This window comes from Tarenaya hassleriana, unplaced genomic scaffold, assembly GCF_000463585.1.
Source record: "Tarenaya hassleriana unplaced genomic scaffold, ASM46358v1 Cleome8, whole genome shotgun sequence".
NCBI classification, from domain to species: Eukaryota; Viridiplantae; Streptophyta; class Magnoliopsida; order Brassicales; family Cleomaceae; genus Tarenaya; species Tarenaya hassleriana.
In genome coordinates this window covers 2,232,136-2,254,873 of record NW_010970490.1, presented here as the reverse complement: position 1 = coordinate 2,254,873, position 22,738 = coordinate 2,232,136, and the positions used below count along the sequence as shown (strand labels likewise).

The 22,738-nt window shown below is 41.5% G+C and overlaps 6 protein-coding genes and 2 long non-coding RNA genes across 8 annotated transcripts; 5 read left to right on the top strand and 3 right to left on the bottom strand.

The window, feature by feature from the left end:
* Nucleotides 1-1,261: 1,261 nt before the first annotated feature.
* LOC104802525 (methylenetetrahydrofolate reductase 1) lies at nucleotides 1,262-4,869 on the top strand. The gene is made up of 10 exons (XM_010526169.2): nucleotides 1,262-1,853; nucleotides 1,942-2,024; nucleotides 2,112-2,285; nucleotides 2,793-2,966; nucleotides 3,065-3,165; nucleotides 3,270-3,381; nucleotides 3,586-3,666; nucleotides 3,777-3,954; nucleotides 4,161-4,495; nucleotides 4,588-4,869. The coding sequence occupies exons 1-10, from the start codon at nucleotides 1,391-1,393 to the stop codon at nucleotides 4,669-4,671; spliced, it is 1,785 nt and encodes a 594-aa protein (XP_010524471.1). The 5' UTR covers nucleotides 1,262-1,390; the 3' UTR covers nucleotides 4,672-4,869.
* Nucleotides 4,852-6,938, bottom strand: LOC104802526 (tyrosine--tRNA ligase, cytoplasmic-like). The gene is made up of 4 exons (XM_010526170.2): nucleotides 6,866-6,938; nucleotides 5,799-6,737; nucleotides 5,201-5,407; nucleotides 4,852-5,118 (listed from the first exon to the last, which is right to left on the bottom strand). Exons 2-4 carry the CDS (start codon nucleotides 6,255-6,257, stop codon nucleotides 4,975-4,977), a joined length of 810 nt encoding a protein of 269 aa, XP_010524472.1. The 5' UTR covers nucleotides 6,258-6,737; nucleotides 6,866-6,938; the 3' UTR covers nucleotides 4,852-4,974.
* LOC104802527 lies at nucleotides 6,932-7,387 on the top strand. The gene is made up of 3 exons (XR_770055.1): nucleotides 6,932-6,973; nucleotides 7,181-7,261; nucleotides 7,372-7,387. It is a non-coding gene; the product is annotated as an uncharacterized LOC104802527 (long non-coding RNA).
* Nucleotides 7,388-9,101: 1,714 nt separating this feature from the next.
* LOC104802529 (tyrosine--tRNA ligase, cytoplasmic-like) lies at nucleotides 9,102-10,931 on the bottom strand. The gene is made up of 3 exons (XM_019201213.1): nucleotides 10,437-10,931; nucleotides 9,862-10,068; nucleotides 9,102-9,305 (listed from the first exon to the last, which is right to left on the bottom strand). The coding sequence occupies exons 1-3, from the start codon at nucleotides 10,893-10,895 to the stop codon at nucleotides 9,162-9,164; spliced, it is 810 nt and encodes a 269-aa protein (XP_019056758.1). The 5' UTR covers nucleotides 10,896-10,931; the 3' UTR covers nucleotides 9,102-9,161.
* A 140-nt stretch (nucleotides 10,932-11,071) lies between these two features.
* LOC104802530 (methionine aminopeptidase 2B) lies at nucleotides 11,072-13,607 on the bottom strand. The gene is made up of 9 exons (XM_019201214.1): nucleotides 13,500-13,607; nucleotides 13,066-13,165; nucleotides 12,780-12,925; nucleotides 12,591-12,682; nucleotides 12,414-12,508; nucleotides 12,153-12,249; nucleotides 11,846-11,989; nucleotides 11,485-11,702; nucleotides 11,072-11,349 (listed from the first exon to the last, which is right to left on the bottom strand). The coding sequence occupies exons 2-9, from the start codon at nucleotides 13,126-13,128 to the stop codon at nucleotides 11,239-11,241; spliced, it is 966 nt and encodes a 321-aa protein (XP_019056759.1). The 5' UTR covers nucleotides 13,129-13,165; nucleotides 13,500-13,607; the 3' UTR covers nucleotides 11,072-11,238.
* A 1,233-nt stretch (nucleotides 13,608-14,840) lies between these two features.
* On the top strand, nucleotides 14,841-17,109 carry LOC104802524. Its single transcript, XM_010526168.2, has 7 exons — nucleotides 14,841-15,217; nucleotides 15,403-15,489; nucleotides 15,580-15,843; nucleotides 15,952-16,116; nucleotides 16,216-16,269; nucleotides 16,372-16,518; nucleotides 16,600-17,109. The coding sequence occupies exons 1-7, from the start codon at nucleotides 15,041-15,043 to the stop codon at nucleotides 16,975-16,977; spliced, it is 1,272 nt and encodes a 423-aa protein (XP_010524470.1). The 5' UTR covers nucleotides 14,841-15,040; the 3' UTR covers nucleotides 16,978-17,109.
* A 1,006-nt stretch (nucleotides 17,110-18,115) lies between these two features.
* On the top strand, nucleotides 18,116-18,557 carry LOC104802523. The gene is made up of 2 exons (XR_770054.2): nucleotides 18,116-18,270; nucleotides 18,373-18,557. It is a non-coding gene; the product is annotated as an uncharacterized LOC104802523 (long non-coding RNA).
* Nucleotides 18,558-19,666: 1,109 nt separating this feature from the next.
* Nucleotides 19,667-22,254, top strand: LOC104803087. The gene is made up of 8 exons (XM_010526964.1): nucleotides 19,667-19,685; nucleotides 20,234-20,352; nucleotides 20,538-20,624; nucleotides 20,725-20,988; nucleotides 21,097-21,261; nucleotides 21,361-21,414; nucleotides 21,517-21,663; nucleotides 21,745-22,254. The coding sequence occupies exons 1-8, from the start codon at nucleotides 19,667-19,669 to the stop codon at nucleotides 22,120-22,122; spliced, it is 1,233 nt and encodes a 410-aa protein (XP_010525266.1). The 3' UTR covers nucleotides 22,123-22,254.
* Nucleotides 22,255-22,738: the final 484 nt, after the last annotated feature.

The following is a 22,738-nucleotide window of genomic DNA, read 5'->3' as shown; positions in this document are numbered from 1 at the left end:
ACTATGAATCTCAATAGGAAAACCTAAGCTGCAAGGGTAAAAAAAAAATCGTTATATTATTTTTGAATAAAAAATAAATGTTCTAGAGTTTCAAATCTTTTTGGAACATGTATCCATTACACGAATATATTTTAAATTGGATTTGCAACGGATATGTTGATTAAAATTTTATATTTTTTGGAGGTATATATAAAAGATGATATTCGTTTGGATTATATATCTTACATTGTCACAGTAATAATCGTCTGTCCAAAGTATTTACTATTAAGCTCATATGCTTTTTGGTGCCACTTGAATGCCACAACCTCAAAGTATCATAATTGCAGTGAAAAAAAAAAAGAAAGAAAGAAAAATGACATGTGATGTTTCTATGCATGCATGCCACTAGTAACGTAGAGACCAATCTCAAAATTATGTGCATACGTTTAACAATAAAATTGTTAAGAGATTATACCAATCTCAAACTTTGATTTCATAAATTAATAGTTATTTAGGAATCCAACATTATACCCAATTTAAAAGGAGTTTCAATTAAAAAAAATAAAAAAGAACATCATTATTCACATGGGGCACACTAAAATTTCAATATGCTAAAGTGAACCATAAGGGGAGACCGGTTTAGGTTCTGAAAGTGCCAACAAAGCTCAAACAAACTCGGTTTAATATCTGAAAATGCCATTGCACAACTCCTTTGAATGAGCACGTGTTTTTTTTTCCCATGGTTGAGGACGAATCTATGGATGTATGTCGGTGATGACGTGGCCAAAGAGACTGATGTCCGGTTAACCTTGCCGGCTTGTGGCAGCGAGTGACATCCACGCGCCGGTGACCGGCTAAAGAGAGTCGCCGTGGGGGTAGGTGGAGTGGGCCCCATAGCTCACCTACCAAAATCAAGCCATTTGGGGGTTGGAGAAGGACAGTGACCACTAACTAAACCATGCCTCTTGTGTCTGGTGAGATTCTTCATAATCATGTGCTTACTTAAAACATGCGTAATTAAAATACACCAAATAATACCTCTTAACACATTTTTTATATCCAGACTAAGTGTCAATAATACAAATTTGAACCACTGCCACAAAGGTGTGTGCATTTATAAATTGGAGAAGTGATTTTATAATTAAATAGAAAAATTAAAAATACGGTTACAAATATGAAAATAATTTATTAAGAAATGAAAAAAATGGGTTAAAATGGGATGTAAAATCTTCAATGGTCGCGGAACCACCTAACTTTTTGGATCTCTCTCTCTCTCTCTCCTCAGAGTTTCAAAGGTCAGTATAAAGCTGTGTGAGCAGAAGGAGTAGCAACTTGCCTCCGCTAACCTCTTCCTCCATACCCATCCTGAATCTGGACAGGGATCGAGATTCCGAGCTCGGTTCGAAGGAAAATGAAGGTGATTGAGAAGATTCAGTCGCTGACGGAGCAAGGGAAGACGGTCTTCTCCTTCGAGTTCTTCCCTCCCAAGACGGAGGATGGAGTCGACAACCTCTTCGAGAGGATGGATCGTATGGTAGCCTACGGACCAACCTTCTGCGACATCACCTGGGGAGCCGGTGGATCCACCGCCGATCTCACCCTCGACATCTCCAACAAGATGCAGAACGTTGTCTGCGTCGAGACCATGATGCATCTCACCTGCACCAACATGCCCGTCGAGAAGATCGATCACGCCTTAGAGACCATCAGATCCAATGGTATCCAGAACGTGTTGGCTCTCAGGGGAGATCCTCCCCATGGGCAGGACAAGTTCGTCCAGGTGGAAGGCGGGTTTGCTTGCGCTCTGGATCTGGTGAAGCACATTCGCAACAAGTATGGCGATTACTTCGGCATTACGGTTGCTGGGTATCCTGGTACGTGCCGGAATTCTCACTTCGTTGTTTTTGCCTGTTGATGTCGGTGTTGTTGTGTGGTTGTAATGACGGGTTGTGTCTGTATCAGAGGCGCATCCGGATGTTATCGAACCTGATGGCCTTGCGTCGGCGGAGGCTTATCAGAGCGATCTTGCTTACCTGAAGAGAAAGGTCAGATTCTGTGCCACGTTTTTGGTGTTTTCTGTTTGAATTTGTTTGTCCCGAGCTGATTGGATGATTGCTTTGCTCGTGGAACAGGTTGATGCTGGAGCTGATCTGATTGTTACTCAGCTTTTCTATGATACTGATACCTTCCTCAAGTTTGTGAATGACTGTCGGCAAATTGGGATAAACTGCCCCATTGTTCCTGGGATCATGCCCATTAACAACTACAAGGGCTTTGTGCGAATGACTGGTTTCTGCAAGACCAAGGTATGTTTGTTTGTGTGATGCCGTGTCTTGGTCTTGGCAAATGAATAACCTTTCTTGGACTTGTTAATGCTAATGATACTGCCTCTGCTGGTTAAGTTAATGCCTCTGGAAATGTTTATGTTGGAAAAGCTTAAGGATGACTGGTTTCTGCAAGACCAAGGTATGTTTGTTTGTGTGATGCCGTGTCTTGGTCTTGGCAAATGAATAACCTTTCTTGGACTTGTTAATGCTAATGATACTGCCTCTGCTGGTTAAGTTAATGCCTCTGGAAATGTTTATGTTGGAAAAGCTTAAGGCTTGAGGGTTGAGTTGAGTGGCAAGGAGCTTGTTTCCTTGTTTTTCAGCTAATATTAAGCTGAATCTCGAGACCTTCAGCCTCAATTATGAAATTTGGATTGTTGAAGGGCAATGCTTTTGCCGTGCCTTTGTGGGGGAATCCTAGTTTGATATAATACATATTGTGCTTGCAGTTCAATGTTAATTCTAACACTTCATTGAATGCCACAGATTCCAGCTGAGATCACTGCTGCCTTGGAGCCTATCAAGGATAATGAGGAAGCTGTGAGATCATACGGTATTCACCTCGGGACAGAAATGTGTAAGAAGATTTTGGCTCATGGGATCAAGACTCTTCATCTCTACACATTGAACATGGATAAGTCAGCTCTTGGAATATTAATGGTTGCTCCTCATCATGTCTTGTAACCCTTTGTCGTTGTAAAGTCTACATAGAGCTTTCTTGATACAGGATTGCCTAACTTATCGTGTTGATGTTGCAGAATCTCGGTTTGATCGAGGAATCCAAGATTTCTCGCCCCTTGCCTTGGAGGCGCCCTGCAAATATTTTCCGTACTAAGGAAGATGTCCGTCCAATTTTCTGGTAAATTGCATTTGGTTCCTTGCCGTCTGACTTTGCCTCTCCAAGGATCTATAATCTTTCTTTAAAGAGTGTTTAAGACTTCTTTTGCATTCTAATCTGTGCAGGGCAAACCGTCCCAAGAGCTACATATCAAGAACCATGGGCTGGGATGACTTCCCACATGGTCGGTGGGGTGACTCACGCAATGCATCATATGGGGCACTCTCAGATTATCAGGTACTTGCATATTCAGTAAAAATTGTGTATGTTCTACTGTGGAATTTCATTAGCCCAAGTTCTGTGTTGGTTTCAGCCTATCATTAGTGGAAGCTGCTTTCTTTGCTGGACATCGAATCTTTCTGCTTTTTATCAAATCTACTCTCCTTGTGTGTTCATCATGGCTAATGATAGCCCTGACCTTAAATTTTTTTTATTTGGCAGTTCTTGCGTCCAAGAGCTCGTGACAAGAGGCTTCACCAGGAATGGGTTGTCCCGTTGAAAAGTATCGAAGATGTTCAGGAGGTATGTTTTCCTTCATCAACTCAACTAAACATTGTTTTCCTCACTCGCAATCGAAGCTTAATTCAACTCGGGAACGCTCACAAATACTTCTAAAACCTGTAAAACATCAGAAATTCAAGGAGTACTGCCTTGGAAACTTAAGAAGCAATCCATGGTCTGAATTGGATGGACTCCAGCCCGAGACAAATATCATAAACGAGGAGCTGGGCAAAATCAACTCCAAGGGCTTCCTGACGATCAACAGCCAACCCTCTGTCAATGGAGAGAAAACTGATTCCCCGGCTGTTGGTAAGAAATCGGTACCTCGTTCTCGTAAATAGTATTTCTAGATATGTCTCTCTACGAGTACTCAGTCTTTTGCTCATTTTTAACCCAACAATTGAAGTTTCCAATGCTGTTCTTGTAAAAAGGGAAATCCAATTAAGCTTTGTTTGTTGAGTTTTCTGTCCTAGTTATGGCCTACAACCCATTAACCGAATGAATGAAACTCGCAGGATGGGGTGGTCCTGGTGGATACGTCTACCAGAAGGCTTACTTAGAATTCTTCTGCTCAAAGGATAATTTAGACACACTGGTCGAGAAATGCAAGGCATGCCCGTCTATAACCTACATGGCAGTGAACAAAGACGGGAACTGGGTCTCGAACATAGGCCAATCTGATGTGAACGCCGTCACTTGGGGAGCCTTCCCAGGTAAGGAGATCATCCAGCCAACAATCGTTGACCCTGCCAGCTTCAAAATCTGGAAGGATGAAGCTTTCGAGACCTGGTCAAGAAGCTGGGCAAGCTTGTACCCAGAAGATGATCCTTCCAGAAAGTTGCTGGAAGAGGTGAGTCTTAGGCTTAAACCCGCCTTTTCAATTTCTCCCGTTGTCCCCCCACTTAGACTGATTCCAGTTTCTTGATGAATAATGGTGTGCAGGTGAAGAGCAGCTACTATTTGGTAAGTTTGGTGGACAACGACTACATCCATGGTGACATATTTTCTGTCTTCGCCCATCTCTGAGTAGTGGGACAGTTTCTTTGCAACACTCTTGCTTTCACGATTTGGGATTTTGTGTCTACTTCTTGTTACTTGATTTGCAAAAACATCTTTCATTTATATATATATAAGCATTGGCTCATCATTGTTGTTGCTGCTCACTGAAAGAATCTCCTCTGCTGTTGTACCCTAAAAGGTTCATAATAAAGATTTTTACACGTTTCTTTCAAGCTCTCCAAATTAAAATCCAAAATACAACAGAGAAGATGGTAGTAGTATGTATGACTCAAAAATCAAATCTTTATTGTTATTGATTGAGCTGTGGTATCAAGAGATATTGGCATTCTTGAGGGACTTTGAAGTTACAACACCAGCAGATGTTCTCATCAAGTGCTCCTTCAGCATGGCAATGCCCGACACATCAGTCTTCAGATGTGGTTGCACCAGTTCCCATATCTTCTTCTTCTGAACCTGTTGTCCAATTCAGACAGTAACAATTCAGACAGTCTATCCAGAGAGACCCAAGTTTTCAGGAGAAGAAACCGACAGAAACCTGGTTTGGCTTTGCGGGTTCGGGAAGCTGTCGGAGGTCATCTTCGATGCCAAACCATATCCGATCTCCCGGAGAAGAACCCTCAGGTGGAACGAGAAGCTCGACGTTCTCGTGGGCTGCATCTGAGGCAGCCAAAAGCATCCCAAATGACTTCACTCCTCTCATGTTCCTTGGCTTCAGATTAGCCAGCACCACTACTGCTGCATCCTGCATATACACACATACATATACATATATACATACACTCATCACTCTCCCATCTAATCTTACTATACATAGCTTCTACTCAACAACACATCCATACTCCATAGAGCTCCCTTCTCATATCCATGAGATTTGATTCCATGATTCTCTCTAGATATGAAGTCCCAACCAGAGGCATTGAGTAAGCAAGAACTGACATTGAAAACCCATAAGAGATTTTCAATTTCATCTATGGAATGAATCTTAGTAGCAATTTCGAAATTCCAATCTCAATCCATGTAACTTTCAACACAATCCCAATCCATGTAACTTTCAACACAATCCCAATCCTAAATACGGATTTCGAATTCAGAGTCCAACTTCAGAGAGGAAAAGATGATGGTGAGAAGCTGACCTGAAGGAGATCGAGAGGAACATACTTGACGAGACCGCTGCAGATGATTCTGGGCTCAGCCTCGCCGACGTCAACCTCTTCCACGTAGAGCGAATCCGCCTCCTCGTGCCGCCATGCCTTTACCACCTTACCCACCCTTATCTCCAACAGGTTCGCTATCTCCTTCACATCCTTCTCCTCCTCCTCCTCCTTCGCTTCGCCCTTACTCTCCGATTCCTCCACCGCAACCGCCGCTCCGGCATCCGGAGCCACCGTGCACAGCGGAGCGATCCGAGGCCATCGTCGGTGGTTATTGCGGACGACGGCTCTCGAGTATGATGACGCCGTCGGCTTCAACGAAGAGGAGAAGGGACGAGCGAATTCACGGCGGAGAGGAAGCGATGTCACTAGCATTTGCACGGGGAAGATTCCAGCTTTGGCTCTGAAACCCGCCGATAACGCCGCCGCTGCCCCCGCCATTGTTGATGAACCCACTATGTGGTTGTTGCCCTCTCCGAGTTACGAGTTATGCTTCTTCTCTTATCATACACACACACAGAGAGTCCCCTCTCTATGTTCGTGTTGTTGACTTTTTTCTCTTGTTTGACCTACGAACTATCATTTCGTGGACGGTCAAATCAGAAAGATTTCGACTTGGGGTACGAATCATCTGTATTGAACCATCAGAATCCATGTGCGTATGATTTGATCATGTTCTGTAACAAAATAACAGCACAAAGGAGCGGCCTTTATATCGTTGAAGCTTATAAAATGCTTCAACTTTGTTGTCGGAACAAGACAGAAAACTAATGTACAAACAAATCCAATCCTTGGAACCAAAGTAAACGCTTAGTAGTCGTCGCCCTTGGAAACAACCTCTTTGCATGTCGGCCGAAGCAAAATCGTGTGCTCAAACTGCGAGACATAGCTTCCCTTCACGTCACACAGAGGAGGGTAAGGCTGAAACAGAAGGAAAAGAGAAAAACCCATCACTCAATCCTTAAGAGCGATTCCATTGTTGATTAGTTCTGACATGGATCTTAGCAAAATGTTCATGGACCGAGTGCTGATGTCAGTGCTTGGTTTACCTCAACTATGCCAGAGTCGCAGAGATTCTTCAAAGCCATCAAGTATTTGGTTTCACCCAGGCGGTCGAGGTAAGCAATGCATCATATGGGGCACTCTCAGATTATCAGGTACTTGCATATTCAGTAAAAATTGTGTATGTTCTACTGTGGAATTTCATTAGCCCAAGTTCTGTGTTGGTTTCAGCCTACCATTAATGGAAGCTGCTTTCTTTGCTGGACATCGAATCTTTCTGCTTTTTATCAAATCTACTCTCCTTATGTGTTCATCATGGCTAATGATAGCCCTGACCTTAAATTTTTTTTTTTATTTGGCAGTTCTTGCGCCCAAGAGCTCGTGACAAGAGGCTTCACCAGGAATGGGTTGTCCCGTTGAAAAGCATCGAAGATGTTCAGGAAGTATGTTTTCCTTCATCAACTCAACTAAACATTGTTTTCCTCACTCGCAATGGAAGCCTAATTTAACTCGGGAACGCTCACAAATACTTCTAAAACCTGTAAAACATCAGAAATTCAAGGAGTACTAATGGCTGGTTACTTATCTTTTTTCCACTGGTAAATCCAAAGAAGATACAATGATGCTGTCATTGTCATTACCGGGTTTGGGACCCGATTATGAGAAAACTTACGACTTTGCAAAATGGGATAAAAGGCTCTTACCCGTTGAACCAAAAGTTTCAATGGCATAAAATTCACCCTCTTCCATCTTTGTCTGCTCGCCTCCTTTAACAATAGGAACAGATTTTCCAGCATGTATCTGATAGCGTCCAATGCTGTGCCCGTTCAAGTTTCGGATACTTTTAACTGCCGAAAAAGAGATCACAAGTTATAATCTCTGACATCACATCAGAAATAAAGCGAATCTGGCAAAGAGAATACAAGCACGACAAAAAAAAACTACAACAAAAAGGATTCTGAACCCAAATTAGGGGAAAACTAAGCAAAATCAACTCCAAGGGCTTCCTGACGATCAACAGCCAACCCTCTGTCAATGGAGAGAAATCTGATTCCCCGGCTGTTGGTAAGAAATCGGTACCTCGTTCTCATAAATAGTATTTCTAGATATGTCTCTCTACAAGTACTTGGTGTTTTGCTCATTTTTAACCCAATAATTGAAGTTTCCAATGCTGTTATTGTAAAAAGGGAAATTCAATTAAGCTTTGTTTGTTGAGTTTTCTGTCCTAGTTATGGCTTACAACCCATTAACCGAATGAATGAAACTCTGCAGGATGGGGTGGTCCTGGTGGATACGTCTACCAGAAGGCTTACTTGGAATTCTTCTGCTCAAAGGATAATTTAGACACACTGGTCGAGAAATGCAAGGCATGCCCGTCTATAACCTACATGGCGGTGAACAACATTGATTTCAACCTCATATGACTCCATGACCTCCTGAATTGCAGCACCAACATCACAAAGGCGGACATCAATCCCTGCTTCCTGAATCAAAAAGAGAAAAAAAAAACTAAAACAGTTAAGATAAATATCAGTATGTGCTTAGGGACATAATCAACATACTTCCATAGAAGAGATAATAAAATCCTACTAGGAACATATATCCAGAAACTACTAGTTATTGGTAACAGAATCAGCACCTTGATACCGGTATACGTTGCTTCACGTGAGGCTGCTAAAAGGGGATCAAACATAGGATTGAATGCAACTGTAAATGCGCAGTCAACAATGTGTCCTGCAAACCAATTTTTTTTTCAGTTGTTTTAAAAGATTAAAATGTTTCAGATACCATAATTGACAAACACAAAAAAACCAACCATCAATATGTGTTCCAAAATCCAGTTTCATAACATCATCGTATTGAAGAACGGTCTTATCTCCGGAGTTTGGAGTCCAATGAGCAGCAACCCTGAAGGATAAAGCCATTTGAGCGAAGGATAAAGCAAGGAAAAAAAATGGCTGATCTCAACGAGAAAGAAGAAGGCACACGTAGAGCAAAAACAAACCAATTCAGGGAACATCCAGTAGGGAATGCAATACCAGCTTGCAAACCATTCTCCGATATCAATTTACGAACTGTGTTCTCAAGGGCTTCACAAAGATCAGTCATCAACATTCCCGGCTTTAAAATGCTTCTGATATATTTCCGTACCTAATAAATTCAGTAGATAAAAATTTCTCAGACAGATGTAAACACAAATGATGCCAAAACAACTAAAATAAATATAATGTGCTAATTACAAATTTGTAGACCAAATTAAAATCCAAAATACAACAGAGAAGATGGTAGTAGTATGTATGACTCAAAAATCAAATCTTTATTGTTATTGATTGAGCTGTGGTATCAAGAGATATTGGCATTCTTGAGGGACTTTGAAGTTACAACACCAGCAGATGTTCTCATCAAGTGCTCCTTCAGCATGGCATTGCCCGACCCATCAGTCTTCAGATGTGGTTGCACCAGTTCCCATATCTTCTTCTTCTGAACCTGTTGTCCAATTCAGACAAGACAAGGCAAAAGCTATAGTCTCTGCCTATTCCGAGACACATCATTTTCTCATATTAGACATTCAAGAAATGCAGATTTCCTCTACAGGAGGTACTCTCAATGCAACCCTATCATAAATGTCAACTTGAGACGGAAAACTACATACTAAACTGGGAAGATGGAAAGAAAAAGGTGTGAACTCACTCATCCTTATACTGTTGGATTTCACCTTCAGGGAATTCTCCAGAAGGGAAAAGTTCGACAACAGGAATCGAAGGTGGATCCGTCTGCTGCAGGGATCCCTTCTTTTTTCTGCAAGTAAAGTTAAATAACTATCATCACTGAATGATTCTGTTCAAGTAAAACCATTGAAGTGAACACCAACAAAACCTTTCTATAACATTAAAAACCCAAAAAGCTTCTTCTCACTTGCTTTTACTTTTCTTCTTCTTCTTCTTCTTTGTTGAAGCCTCGGCTAAAAATAAGGAGAAAATAATCGATCAACCATTCATGCATATGATATGCCAAGTTTTCAGGAGAAGAAACCGACAGAAACCTGGTTTGGCTTTGCGGGTTCGGGAAGCTGTTGGAGGTCGTCTTCGATGCCAAACCATATCCGATCTCCCGGAGAAGAACCCTCAGGTGGGACGAGAAGCTCGACGTTCTCGTGGGCTGCATCCGAGGCAGCCAAAAGCATCCCAAATGACTTCACTCCCCTCATGTTCCTTGGCTTCAAATTAGCCAGCACCACTACTGCTGCATCCTGCATATACACACATACATATACATATATACATACATACACTCATCACTCTCCCATCTAATCTTACCATACATAGATTCTACTCAACAACACATCCATACTCCATTGAGCTCCCTTCTCATATCTATGAGATTTGATTCCATGATTCTCTCTAGATATGAAGTCCCAACCAGAGACATTGAGTAAGCAAGAACTGACATTGAAAACCCATAAGAGATTTTCAATTTCATCTATGGAATGAATCTTAGTAGCAATTTCGAAATTCGAATCTCAATCCATGTAACTTTCAACACAATCCCAATCCTAAATGCGGATTACGAATTCAGAATCCAACTTCAGAGAGGAAAAGATGATGGTGAGAAGCTGACCTGAAGGAGATCGAGAGGAATATACTTGACGAGACCGCTGCAGATGATTCTGGGCTCAGCCTCTCCGACGTCAACCTCTTCCACGTAGAGCGAATCCGCCTCCTCGTGCCGCCATGCCTTCACCACCTTCCCCACCCTTATCTCCAACAGGTTCGCTATCTCCTTCACATCCTTCTCCTCCTCCTCCTCCTTCGCTTCGCCCTTACTCTCCAATTCCTCCGCCGCAACCGCCGCTCCGGCATCCGGAGCCACCGTGCACAGCGGAGCGATCCGAGGCCATCGCCGGTGGTTATTGCGGACGACGGCTCTCGAGTATGATGACGCCGTCGGCTTCAACGAAGAGGAGAAGGAACGAGCGAATTCACGGCGGAGAGGAAGCGATGTCACTAGCATTTGCACGGGGAAGATTCCAGCTTTGGCTCTGAGACCCGCCGATAATGCCGCCGCTGCCGCCGCCATTGTTGATGAACCCACTATGTGGTTGTTGCCCTCTCCGAGTTACGAGTTATGCTTCTTCTCTTATCATACACACACAGAGTCCCCTCTCTATGTTCGTGTTGTTGACTTTTTTCCCTTGTTTGACCTATGAACTATCATTTCGTGGACGGTCAAATCAGAAAGATTTCGACTTGGGGTACGAATCATCTGTATTGAACCATCAGAATCCATGTGTGTATGATTTGATCATGTTCAGTAACAAAATAACAGCACAAAGGAGCGGCCTTTATATCGTCGAAGCTTATAAAAGGCTTCAACTTTGTTGTCGGAACACAACAGAAAACTAGTGTACAAAAGTAAACGCTTAGTAGTCGTCGCCCTTGGAAACAACCTCTTTGCATGTCGGCCGAAGCAAAATCGTGTGCTCAAACTGCGAGACATAGCTTCCCTTCACGTCACACAGAGGAGGGTAAGGCTGAAACAGAAGGAAAAGAGAAAAACCCATCACTCAATCCTTAAGAGCGATTCCATTGTTGATTAGTTCTGACATGGATGACGGATCTTAGCAAAATGTTCATGGACCGAGTGCTGATATCAGTGCTTGGTTTACCTCAACTATGCCAGAGTCGCAGAGATTCTTCAAAGCCATCAAGTATTTGGTTTCACCCAGGCGGTCGAGGTAACGTCTGCAGAAGGCAAGAGTGGAGAAATTCTTGTTGATGGTGGCGAGGAGCTGCTTTGCTCTCGGCAGTCTCAAACCGATGTGCCCAACATCGAAATTCTTCATGTAATGGCTGCATTCCAGGTCTTCTCTCACATATCCTTTCCCTGTTTATAAATGGCTGGTTACTTATCTTTTTCCACCGGTAAATCCAAAGAAGATACAATGATGCTGTCATTGTCATTACCGGGTTTGGGACCCGATTATGAGAAAACTTACGACTTTGCAAAATGGGATAAAAGGCTCTTACCCGTTGAACCAAAAGTTTCAATGGCATAAAATTCACCCTCTTCCATCTTTGTCTGCTCGCCTCCTTTAACAATAGGAACAGATTTTCCAGCATGTATCTGATAGCGTCCAATGCTGTGCCCGTTCAAGTTTCGGATACTTTTAACTGCCGAAAAAGAGATCACAAGTTATAATCTCTGACATCACATCAGAAATAAAGCGAGTCTGGCAAAGAGAATACAAGCACGACAAAAAAAAAACTACTACAACAAAAAGGATTCTGAACCCAAATTAGGGGAAAACTATAAAGAAAAATCAGAAATCAGTACCTTGGTAGACCTTTCCATTGATTTCAACCTCATATGACTCCATGACCTCCTGAATTGCAGCACCAACATCACAAAGACGGACATCGATCCCTGCTTCCTGAATCAAAAGAGAGAAAAAACCAAACTAAACCAGTTAAGATTGATATCAGTATGTGCTTAGGCCCATAATCTTCTACAAACATACTTCCATAGCAGAGATAATAAAATCCTACTTGGAACATACATCCAGAAACTACTAGTTATTGGTAACAGAATCAGCACCTTGATACCGGTATATGTTGCTTCACGTGAGGCTGCTAAAAGGGGATCAAACATAGGATTGAATGCAACTGTAAATGCACAGTCAACAATGTGTCCTGCAAACCAATTTTCTTTTCAGTGTTTTAAAAGATTAAAATGTTTCAGATACCATAATTGACAATCACAAAAAAAACCAACCATCAATATGTGTTCCAAAATCCAATTTCATAACATCATCGTATTGAAGAACGGTCTTATCTCCGGAGTTTGGTGTCCAATGAGCAGCAACCCTGAAGGATAAAGCCATTTGAGCGAAGGACAAAGCAAGGAAAAAAAACAGCTGATCTCAAAGAGAAAGAAGAAGGCACGCGTAGAGCAAAAACAAACCAATTCAGGGAACATCCAGTAGGGAATGCAATACCAGCTTGCAAACCATTCTCCGATATCAATTTACGAACTGTGTTCTCAAGGGTTTCACAAAGATCAGTCATCAACATTCCCGGCTTCAAAATGCTTCTGATATATTTCCGTACCTAATAAATTCAGTAGATAAAAATCTCTCAGACAGATGTAAACACAAATGATGCCAAAACAACTAAAATAAATATAATGTGCTAATTACAAATTTGTAGACTTCTTATATAAAAAACATGTGCCAAAATGGCAACCTGACCTGACGATGGACTTCTGCTGCCTGGCGAACAGAGTTATATATAGGCTTTTGAAGACGATCCATTTCTCTTTTCTCTTCAGATGTTACTCTCCACAGATTACTACATTGCAAACGTCAAGCACCAAAATTTGAACAAGAGTGACACTACAAAAATATTCAGCTAGCAGGATAACCGATGACAAGCCGTAGCATCGAAGTGATTGACAACCGAAACTATAGAATCCAGCAAAAGACAAGGCAAAAGCTATAGTCTCTGCCTATTCCGAGACACATCATTTTCTCATATTAGACATTCATGAAATGCAGATTTCCTCTACAGGAGGTACTCTCAATGCAACCCTATCATAAAAGATACATATGTCATAAAATGTCAACTTGAGATGGAAAACTACATACTGAAATGGGAAGATGGGAAGAAAAAGGCGTGAACTCACTCATCCTTATACTGTTGGATTTCACCTTCAGGGAATTCTCCAGAAGGGAAAAGTTCAACAACAGGAATCGAAGGTGGATCCGTCTGCTGCAGGGGTCCCTTCTTTTTTCTGCAAGTAAACTTAAATAACTATCATCACTGAATGATTCTCTTCAAGTAAAAACCATTGAACTGGACACCAACAAAACCTTAATATAACATTAAAAACCCAAAAAGCTTCTTCTCACTTGCTTTTACTTTTCTTCTTCTTCTTCTTCTTTGTTGAAGCCTCGGCTAAAATTAAGGAGAAAATAATCGATCAACCATTCATGCATTATATTTAACAGAAACTGATAATGACGTATAAAGTAACTCATAGACGGTAATTGTGTTACATTTGACGGAATCCGAAAACGACGTAACGTGACTTAAACACGTATTTTTGCACCGACAAAAAATGCATACGTACATATACCATGCGATTTGGTCCGTATATGGACAAGATGCATCTGTCCATTAGATTTGATTTTTTTTTTTTTTGGTATAGTGTTTATCAACTTGTAACTATGTTTTGATGAATATTTGTATATATAACGGAAATGGGCATTAGTGGATGAAAACCAGTCATAATATGTATATATATATATATATAGGAAAAAGAGTGAGTTGGAACGGAATCTGGAGACTTTACTCATTTTTTTTTCACAATGGAATTCATTGGTTGGAGTATATCAGTAGCTGAAGTTTTTGTCCGTGGAACATTAGGACGAGGGAGAATAAATGCAATTTGGCCTACCAATTTGGTTGTTAGCGGACATAACCTAATTGGAAAACCCCATGTTATTTTATATTATATGATTTAAATCAAAGTCCACATGTTGCATGGCCCCACGAATTTGATTAACACAAATAAAAAATCTATTTGGGTAATGATAGAAACATTCGAGGGTTCACGTGTGAAGTAATCTGTGAATTCGTTCCAATTTTATATTTGTTTCAAATTTTATTTAGAATACATATATATATATATATAAAGTGGAATGGCATTGGTTTTGATCCGTGATTTGTAAGATTTGAAAGACGGATTTGATTAAAGAGGTTATAGGGAAAATAACAGAAAGAAATACGTACCATAAGAGTGGCAGCGTCGTCCCATCACGAAAGGGTACCGACAACATCTCCCTGCTCACTGTTTCACTCACCCAATCACGACCTTCCATCATCATCATCATCATCACCATCATCACCATCATCGAATTTATAACCTTAAGTAATTTATGCAGTATATATGTATATATGTATTGAAACTGGAAAAGGGTAGATGAGCAAAATCTACGTTGGACGTTTTCCATGAAGATTCTCGGCCATATTTTAAGTAATAAAGTAAAACAAATTTATACGAAAAGCTCCAAAACACTCATTTGTCTTCTCCCATTTCTCTCTTTCTTTCTAAAAGGACGCGCGAGAAAGTTAGTGCCCAGAATTATACGGAAGAAGCACCTCTCCCCGTTTTCAAACTTTCCGCTGCCAAATCCCCGAGCTTTTTTCTTTCTGGATTCTATCATGCCTTCTCGCGTCGCCGTGATTAATCCCACGACGCTGAGCTTTGCAGCGGTTCTGGTAATGACGGCGGCCATAATCACAGCTTCTGCCGCCGGAGGCGACTTTTCCGATCTCCACGAGGTTAAGGTCCGCGGCCACTTGAAGAAACTCAACAGGCCCGCCCTCAAATCCATTAAGGTACGATGTACGGAATGCGAATTGACGTCGTTTGATTTTCGTTTCTCCGCTGGGTCGTGGATCCTCGAGGGAAATGGCGGCGCTCGCCGACATTTTTTCTCCCCAATTCCGTCGAAATGATCATCTTCTGGGTGTTCTCGGAAATTTTTCTGCTTAATTTTGGATGAATTTCGGTATTTGAACAGAGCCCAGATGGAGATGTCATAGATTGCGTCCCTATATCTCAGCAGCCGGCTTTTGAACATCCTCTCCTCAAGAGCCACACCATTCAGGTTCACTCAGAGTCTCTCTCTCTCTCTCGCCCTCTGTATGTGTTCTGACATTGTTGCAATGCCATCGTGTTTGGGGATTGCTGCGAGTAGATGAAGCCGAGTTTCCACCCAGAAGACGTTTACTCAGGGAGCAAGGTTTCGTCGAACACCACGAAACAGTCAAAGGTTATTCTATCTCAGCTTTGGCACGTCAACGGAAAATGCCCGGAAAACACAGTTCCGATTCGAAGAACACGGAGAGAAGATTTCATCCGAGCGAATTCCATCGAGAATTACGGGAAAAAGAATCAGAAAAGCATCCCTAAACCCAAGTCCTATGATCCTGCAAGCGTCCTCACCCAGAATGGCCATCAGGTATACATCCATATGCCTTTGAATCGGCTTGTTTCGCTGTCTTTTCCAATTCTCGTATGTCACAGACACTGACATGTTCTGTTTTATGTCGTTTTGGAGCTGATATAGCATGCCATAATGTACGTGGAAGATGGCAAGTTTTACGGCGCCAAAGCCAAGATGAATGTCTGGAAACCCGATGTCGAAATGCCAAACGAGTTCAGCTTGGGACAGATTTGGGTATTGGGTGGTAATTTTAATTCCGATCTCAACAGCATCGAAGCCGGTTGGCAGGTCTTCTTGTTCTCCACCCTTGTTTCCTGTTCTTGATTCTTATACGTCTGTCTTTTCTATGTTTCTGATCCATAAACTCTTGTCTTGTGTTGGTAACAGGTGAGCCCTCAACTGTATGGCGATAATAACACAAGACTCTTCACTTACTGGACTGTAAGATTCGGCGAATTCGATTCGGTTTTGTTCTGGTTATTCTTTATCAAGATAGGCGGGCAAACCTATAAAAACCGTTCTTGAATTCGTTTTGGAAAACAGAGTGATGCATACCAAGGAACAGGATGCTACAATCTTCTCTGCTCGGGCTTTGTCCAAATCAACAACGAAATCGCTATGGGTGGATCCATCGCCCCCTTATCAAACTACGGCGGTTCCCAATACGATATCACCATTCTTATCTGGAAGGTAATGAATCTAATCTGTTCGCCCTTCAATCTCCAATCTCTGAAACTCAACGCCTTAACCCTCGAAAATCTTGATCTTTAGGACCAAAAAGAAGGAAACTGGTGGCTGCAGTTCGGGGAGAAATACGTAATCGGGTACTGGCCGGGCTCGCTGTTCTCTTACCTGTCGGAGAGTGCATCGATGATAGAATGGGGAGGGGAAGTGGTGAATTCGGAGGATGAAGGGCGACACACGAGGACTCAGATGGGGAGCGGACACTTTGCCGAGGAAGGATGGGCGAAGGCGAGCTATTTCAAGAATGTCCAGATAGTGGATGGATCCAACACTCTGAGAGATCCAGATGGGCTTCAGGTCTTCACAGAACAAGAAAGCTGCTACAATGTCAAAAGTGGAAGTGGCGGCTCTTGGGGAAGTTTCTTCTACTATGGCGGCCCTGGCCGTAACCCCGATTGCCCGTGAACGTGTGTGTATATGCAATGTCTCATACATATATACATATATATATATAGATACCGTAGGTTTAAATGTATATCGATTCAGTGTTTAGGTCGTATAAGATAATGAACCTTCAGATTTTGTGTCCCGGTTTTCTCCGTCTCTCTACAGATTGTGAGTACTTCCATGGATTGAAGGCACAGACATTCTTGAAATAAATTGAAGGCATAAGAGGCAAGCTTACAACATAATTCCCTTAACCACATATCAAGTTTCCAATTAAGATACGAATAATAATGAATTATCTAGATTTCATATATCAAATATATTATATGACTTGCATTATATTTTAACGGTATATATATATATATATATATATAACGTCAAATGCATTAATCCGGAGATAATAATAGAGAAAGACAGAGAATTTCATAATTGACTTTATAAGCATTTCTTATCAAACATATCCGTATCAATTTATTAGATAGAATATTTAACCAATAATTAATTGAACTTGATAGCTATCAACTATATATTAACTTTGATAGTGAACGCCGAATGGCAAGTTTCACGAAATGAATCGAACGAGATTGAACAATAATAATAAGTATAAAGCGTATGGTGGAGAGTCATTAATATAAACTCACACGTTTTGTGTTTTGAATCCCACCCTTTTTTATTGGCCAATTTCTTTGGTTAAGGAAAAGTAGGAACAATGATTCCATGTACTGAGTCTATAACCGAGTCTCATTTGAAAATTTATAACAAGATAAATTGGTAATAAGATTTTGCTCATCTACCCTTTTCCAGTTTCAATACATATATACATATATACTGCATAAATTACTTAAGGTTATAAATTCGATGATGGTGATGATGGTGATGATGATGATGATGATGGAAGGTCGTGATTGGGTGAGTGAAACAGTGAGCAGGGAGATGTTGTCGGTACCCTTTCGTGATGGGACGACGCTGCGTATCTTAATTGGAAACTTGATATGTGGTTAAGGGAATTATGTTGTAAGCTTACCTCTTATGCCTTCAATTTATTTCAAGAATGTCTGTGCCTTCAATCCATGGAAGTACTCACAATCTGTAGAGAGACGGAGAAAACCGGGACACAAAATCTGAAGGTTCATTATCTTATACGACCTAAATGGAACTGAGAAAGGCGGAAGCTCGACTATCGAAGAAAGTGTTCGTCGCAGAGCTTACTATTCGCAGCGTGGGTCCGAGGCTGAAGGCAATGCCTTCCGCCGTTGATGCAAATACACACCGCGTGGGTATGCAGTCCATTTATACAAACAACACCACCAGGTTAGTGGCTTCACATGTCCAGAGACTAATCTCATGAAATGGCAAATGGGTCATAAAAAAATTGTAACTTTTTGCTTACCCCGTGCTTGATTGAATTTACAGGACATGAGTGAGAACGGTTAATCATCGAAACGCGAGCATCCCAATTGTGGGTAAAGTCTGTTTCTATAATCTAAATTGTTACCTCCGTAGATCGTTACCTCGCGGGCTTTGTATTCTTCATCCCTGTTGAAAATTCAGGCACTCTGCTTTGCCTTTGCTATGATATATTTCACCATTTTCATGGAGCTCTGATGCGCGTCCCTTTTAGGGCATGGGCCTGTAAACGTATCGACGCGTTTTCATTTGGGCCCTCGTCCCCTTTTAGGGTCCAACCTCACAATGTGGAATTTGGCGTAATTGAATCAAAACATTCCACCCAAAGGGAGAGAGGGAATCAGCCAAAATAGAGAGGCGACGGGCCAAAACTCAAAAGGAGAGGTCGGCATCACTCACAAGTCGAAGCCCCCGTGACAAGAGTCTCTTTTCAAAGTATAATTCGCCAGATTCCCCTTCGGCCACGGGACTCCCTTCGTCACGTTTTTGTTTATTTTTGTCGTTCGAAGCGATAATGTTTGGCGGCGTACGTATCGTATGCTCCCAAAACTTTCCAATCAAATTTCCTCTCAAATAGTACCGGTGGCCGTCGTCTCGTAAGAATTGAGTTTTATTTTATCTGATTTTTATTTCCTCCACACGAGTGGATGGTATCGTAGCCCCCAAAGATAATTCCACTACTCCTTTCCATAGCACGTATTTTTGCACCGACAAAAAATGCATACGTACATATACCATGCGATTTGGTCCGTATATGGACAAGATGCATCTGTCCATTAGATTTGATTTTTTTTTTTTTTGGTATAGTGTTTATCAACTTGTAACTATGTTTTGATGAATATTTGTATATATAACGGAAATGGGCATTAGTGGATGAAAACCAGTCATAATATGTATATATATATATATATAGGAAAAAGAGTGAGTTGGAACGGAATCTGGAGACTTTACTCATTTTTTTTTCACAATGGAATTCATTGGTTGGAGTATATCAGTAGCTGAAGTTTTTGTCCGTGGAACATTAGGACGAGGGAGAATAAATGCAATTTGGCCTACCAATTTGGTTGTTAGCGGACATAACCTAATTGGAAAACCCCATGTTATTTTATATTATATGATTTAAATCAAAGTCCACATGTTGCATGGCCCCACGAATTTGATTAACACAAATAAAAAATCTATTTGGGTAATGATAGAAACATTCGAGGGTTCACGTGTGAAGTAATCTGTGAATTCGTTCCAATTTTATATTTGTTTCAAATTTTATTTAGAATACATATATATATATATATAAAGTGGAATGGCATTGGTTTTGATCCGTGATTTGTAAGATTTGAAAGACGGATTTGATTAAAGAGGTTATAGGGAAAATAACAGAAAGAAATACGTACCATAAGAGTGGCAGCGTCGTCCCATCACGAAAGGGTACCGACAACATCTCCCTGCTCACTGTTTCACTCACCCAATCACGACCTTCCATCATCATCATCATCATCATCACCATCATCACCATCATCGAATTTATAACCTTAAGTAATTTATGCAGTATATATGTATATATGTATTGAAACTGGAAAAGGGTAGATGAGCAAAATCTACGTTGGACGTTTTCCATGAAGATTCTCGGCCATATTTTAAGTAATAAAGTAAAACAAATTTATACGAAAAGCTCCAAAACACTCATTTGTCTTCTCCCATTTCTCTCTTTCTTTCTAAAAGGACGCGCGAGAAAGTTAGTGCCCAGAATTATACGGAAGAAGCACCTCTCCCCGTTTTCAAACTTTCCGCTGCCAAATCCCCGAGCTTTTTTCTTTCTGGATTCTATCATGCCTTCTCGCGTCGCCGTGATTAATCCCACGACGCTGAGCTTTGACGCCGGCCATAATCACAGCTTCTGCCGCCGGAGGCGACTTTTCCGATCTCCACGAGGTTAAGGTCCGCGGCCACTTGAAGAAACTCAACAGGCCCGCCCTCAAATCCATTAAGGTACGATGTACGGAATGCGAATTGACGTCGTTTGATTTTCGTTTCTCCGCTGGGTCGTGGATCCTCGAGGGAAATGGCGGCGCTCGCCGACATTTTTTCTCCCCAATTCCGTCGAAATGATCATCTTCTGGGTGTTCTCGGAAATTTTTCTGCTTAATTTTGGATGAATTTCGGTATTTGAACAGAGCCCAGATGGAGATGTCATAGATTGCGTACCTATATCTCAGCAGCCGGCTTTTGAACATCCTCTTCTCAAGAGCCACACCATTCAGGTTCACTCAGGGTCTCTCTCTCTCTCTCTCTCTCTCTCGCCCTCTGTATGTGTTCTGACATTGTTGCAATGCCATCGTGTTTGGGGATTGCTGCGAGTAGATGAAGCCGAGTTTCCACCCAGAAGACGTTTACTCAGGGAGCAAGGTTTCGTCGAACACCACGAAACAGTCAAAGGTTATTCTATCTCAGCTTTGGCACGTCAACGGAAAATGCCCGGAAAACACAGTTCCGATTCGAAGAACACGGAGAGAAGATTTCATCCGAGCGAATTCCATCGAGAATTACGGGAAAAAGAATCAGAAAAGCATCCCTAAACCCAAGTCCTATGATCCTGCAAGCGTCCTCACCCAGAATGGCCATCAGGTATACATCCATATGCCTTTGAATCGGCTTGTTTCGCTGTCTTTTCCAATTCTCGTATGTCACAGACACTGACATGTTCTGTTTTATGTCGTTTTGGAGCTGATATAGCATGCCATAATGTACGTGGAAGATGGCAAGTTTTACGGCGCCAAAGCCAAGATGAATGTCTGGAAACCCGATGTCGAAATGCCAAACGAGTTCAGCTTGGGACAGATTTGGGTATTGGGTGGTAATTTTAATTCCGATCTCAACAGCATCGAAGCCGGTTGGCAGGTCTTCTTGTTCTCCACCCTTGTTTCCTGTTCTTGATTCTTATACGTCTGTCTTTTCTATGTTTCTGATCCATAAACTCTTGTCTTGTGTTGGTAACAGGTGAGCCCTCAACTGTATGGCGATAATAACACAAGACTCTTCACTTACTGGACTGTAAGATTCGGCGAATTCGATTCGGTTTTGTTCTGGTTATTCTTTATCAAGATAGGCGGGCAAACTTATTAAAACCGTTCTTGAATTCGTTTTGGAAAACAGAGTGATGCATACCAAGGAACAGGATGCTACAATCTTCTCTGCTCGGGCTTTGTCCAAATCAACAACGAAATCGCTATGGGTGGATCCATCGCCCCCTTATCAAACTACGGCGGTTCCCAATACGATATCACCATTCTTATCTGGAAGGTAATGAATCTAATCTGTTCGCCCTTCAATCTCCAATCTCTGAAACTCAACGCCTTAACCCTCGAAAATCTTGATCTTTAGGACCAAAAAGAAGGAAACTGGTGGCTGCAGTTCGGGGAGAAATACGTAATCGGGTACTGGCCGGGCTCGCTGTTCTCTTACCTGTCGGAGAGTGCATCGATGATAGAATGGGGAGGGGAAGTGGTGAATTCGGAGGATGAAGGGCGACACACGAGGACTCAGATGGGGAGCGGACACTTTGCCGAGGAAGGATGGGCGAAGGCGAGCTATTTCAAGAATGTCCAGATAGTGGATGGATCCAACACTCTGAGAGATCCAGATGGGCTTCAGGTCTTCACAGAACAAGAAAGCTGCTACAATGTCAAAAGTGGAAGTGGCGGCTCTTGGGGAAGTTTCTTCTACTATGGCGGCCCTGGCCGTAACCCCGATTGCCCGTGAACGTGTGTGTATATGCAATGTCTCATACATATATACATATATATATATAGATACCGTAGGTTTAAATGTATATCGATTCAGTGTTTAGGTCGTATAAGATAATGAACCTTCAGATTTTGTGTCCCGGTTTTCTCCGTCTCTCTACAGATTGTGAGTACTTCCATGGATTGAAGGCACAGACATTCTTGAAATAAATTGAAGGCATAAGAGGCAAGCTTACAACATAATTCCCTTAACCACATATCAAGTTTCCAATTAAGATACGAATAATAATGAATTATCTAGATTTCATATATCAAATATATTATATGACTTGCATTATATTTTAACGGTATATATATATATATATAAATAACGTCAAATGCATTAATCCGGAGATAATAATAGAGAAAGACAGAGAATTTCATAATTGACTTTATAAGCATTTCTTATCAAACATATCCGTATCAATTTATTAGATAGAATATTTAACCAATAATTAATTGAACTTGATAGCTATCAACTATATATTAACTTTGATAGTGAACGCCGAATGGCAAGTTTCACGAAATGAATCGAACGAGATTGAACAATAATAATAAGTATAAAGCGTATGGTGGAGAGTCATTAATATAAA

What these genes read in the sequence shown, in the direction of transcription:
- LOC104802525 (XM_010526169.2), top strand. Translation starts at nt 1,391, where the DNA reads ATGAAGGTGATTGAGAAGATTCAGTCGCTGACGGAGCAAGGGAAGACG. An exon ending in GATGTCCGTCCAATTTTCTG is followed by an intron (nt 3,166 to 3,269) that starts GTAAATTGCATT and finishes TAATCTGTGCAG; the next exon opens with GGCAAACCGTCCCAAGAGCT. An exon ending in CCAGAAAGTTGCTGGAAGAG is followed by an intron (nt 4,496 to 4,587) that starts GTGAGTCTTAGG and finishes AATGGTGTGCAG; the next exon opens with GTGAAGAGCAGCTACTATTT.
- LOC104802529 (XM_019201213.1), bottom strand. Translation starts at nt 10,895, where the DNA reads ATGGCGGCGGCAGCGGCGGCATTATCGGCGGGTCTCAGAGCCAAAGCT. An exon ending in TTCCTCTCGATCTCCTTCAG is followed by an intron (nt 10,069 to 10,436) that starts GTCAGCTTCTCA and finishes GTGTATATGCAG; the next exon opens with GATGCAGCAGTAGTGGTGCT. An exon ending in AACCCGCAAAGCCAAACCAG is followed by an intron (nt 9,306 to 9,861) that starts GTTTCTGTCGGT and finishes ATTGGACAACAG; the next exon opens with GTTCAGAAGAAGAAGATATG.
- LOC104802524 (XM_010526168.2), top strand. Translation starts at nt 15,041, where the DNA reads ATGCCTTCTCGCGTCGCCGTGATTAATCCCACGACGCTGAGCTTTGCA. An exon ending in TCAAGAGCCACACCATTCAG is followed by an intron (nt 15,490 to 15,579) that starts GTTCACTCAGAG and finishes TGCTGCGAGTAG; the next exon opens with ATGAAGCCGAGTTTCCACCC. An exon ending in TCACCATTCTTATCTGGAAG is followed by an intron (nt 16,519 to 16,599) that starts GTAATGAATCTA and finishes CTTGATCTTTAG; the next exon opens with GACCAAAAAGAAGGAAACTG.
- LOC104802526 (XM_010526170.2), bottom strand. Translation starts at nt 6,257, where the DNA reads ATGGCGGGGGCAGCGGCGGCGTTATCGGCGGGTTTCAGAGCCAAAGCT. An exon ending in TTCCTCTCGATCTCCTTCAG is followed by an intron (nt 5,408 to 5,798) that starts GTCAGCTTCTCA and finishes GTGTATATGCAG; the next exon opens with GATGCAGCAGTAGTGGTGCT. An exon ending in AACCCGCAAAGCCAAACCAG is followed by an intron (nt 5,119 to 5,200) that starts GTTTCTGTCGGT and finishes ATTGGACAACAG; the next exon opens with GTTCAGAAGAAGAAGATATG.
- LOC104803087 (XM_010526964.1), top strand. An exon ending in GCATCGAAGCCGGTTGGCAG is followed by an intron (nt 21,262 to 21,360) that starts GTCTTCTTGTTC and finishes TGTTGGTAACAG; the next exon opens with GTGAGCCCTCAACTGTATGG. An exon ending in GACTCTTCACTTACTGGACT is followed by an intron (nt 21,415 to 21,516) that starts GTAAGATTCGGC and finishes TTTGGAAAACAG; the next exon opens with AGTGATGCATACCAAGGAAC.
- LOC104802530 (XM_019201214.1), bottom strand. Translation starts at nt 13,128, where the DNA reads ATGGATCGTCTTCAAAAGCCTATATATAACTCTGTTCGCCAGGCAGCA. An exon ending in TTTTGGAACACATATTGATG is followed by an intron (nt 12,509 to 12,590) that starts GTTGGTTTTTTT and finishes ATTGGTTTGCAG; the next exon opens with GACACATTGTTGACTGTGCA. An exon ending in CAACATATACCGGTATCAAG is followed by an intron (nt 12,250 to 12,413) that starts GTGCTGATTCTG and finishes CTTTTGATTCAG; the next exon opens with GAAGCAGGGATCGATGTCCG.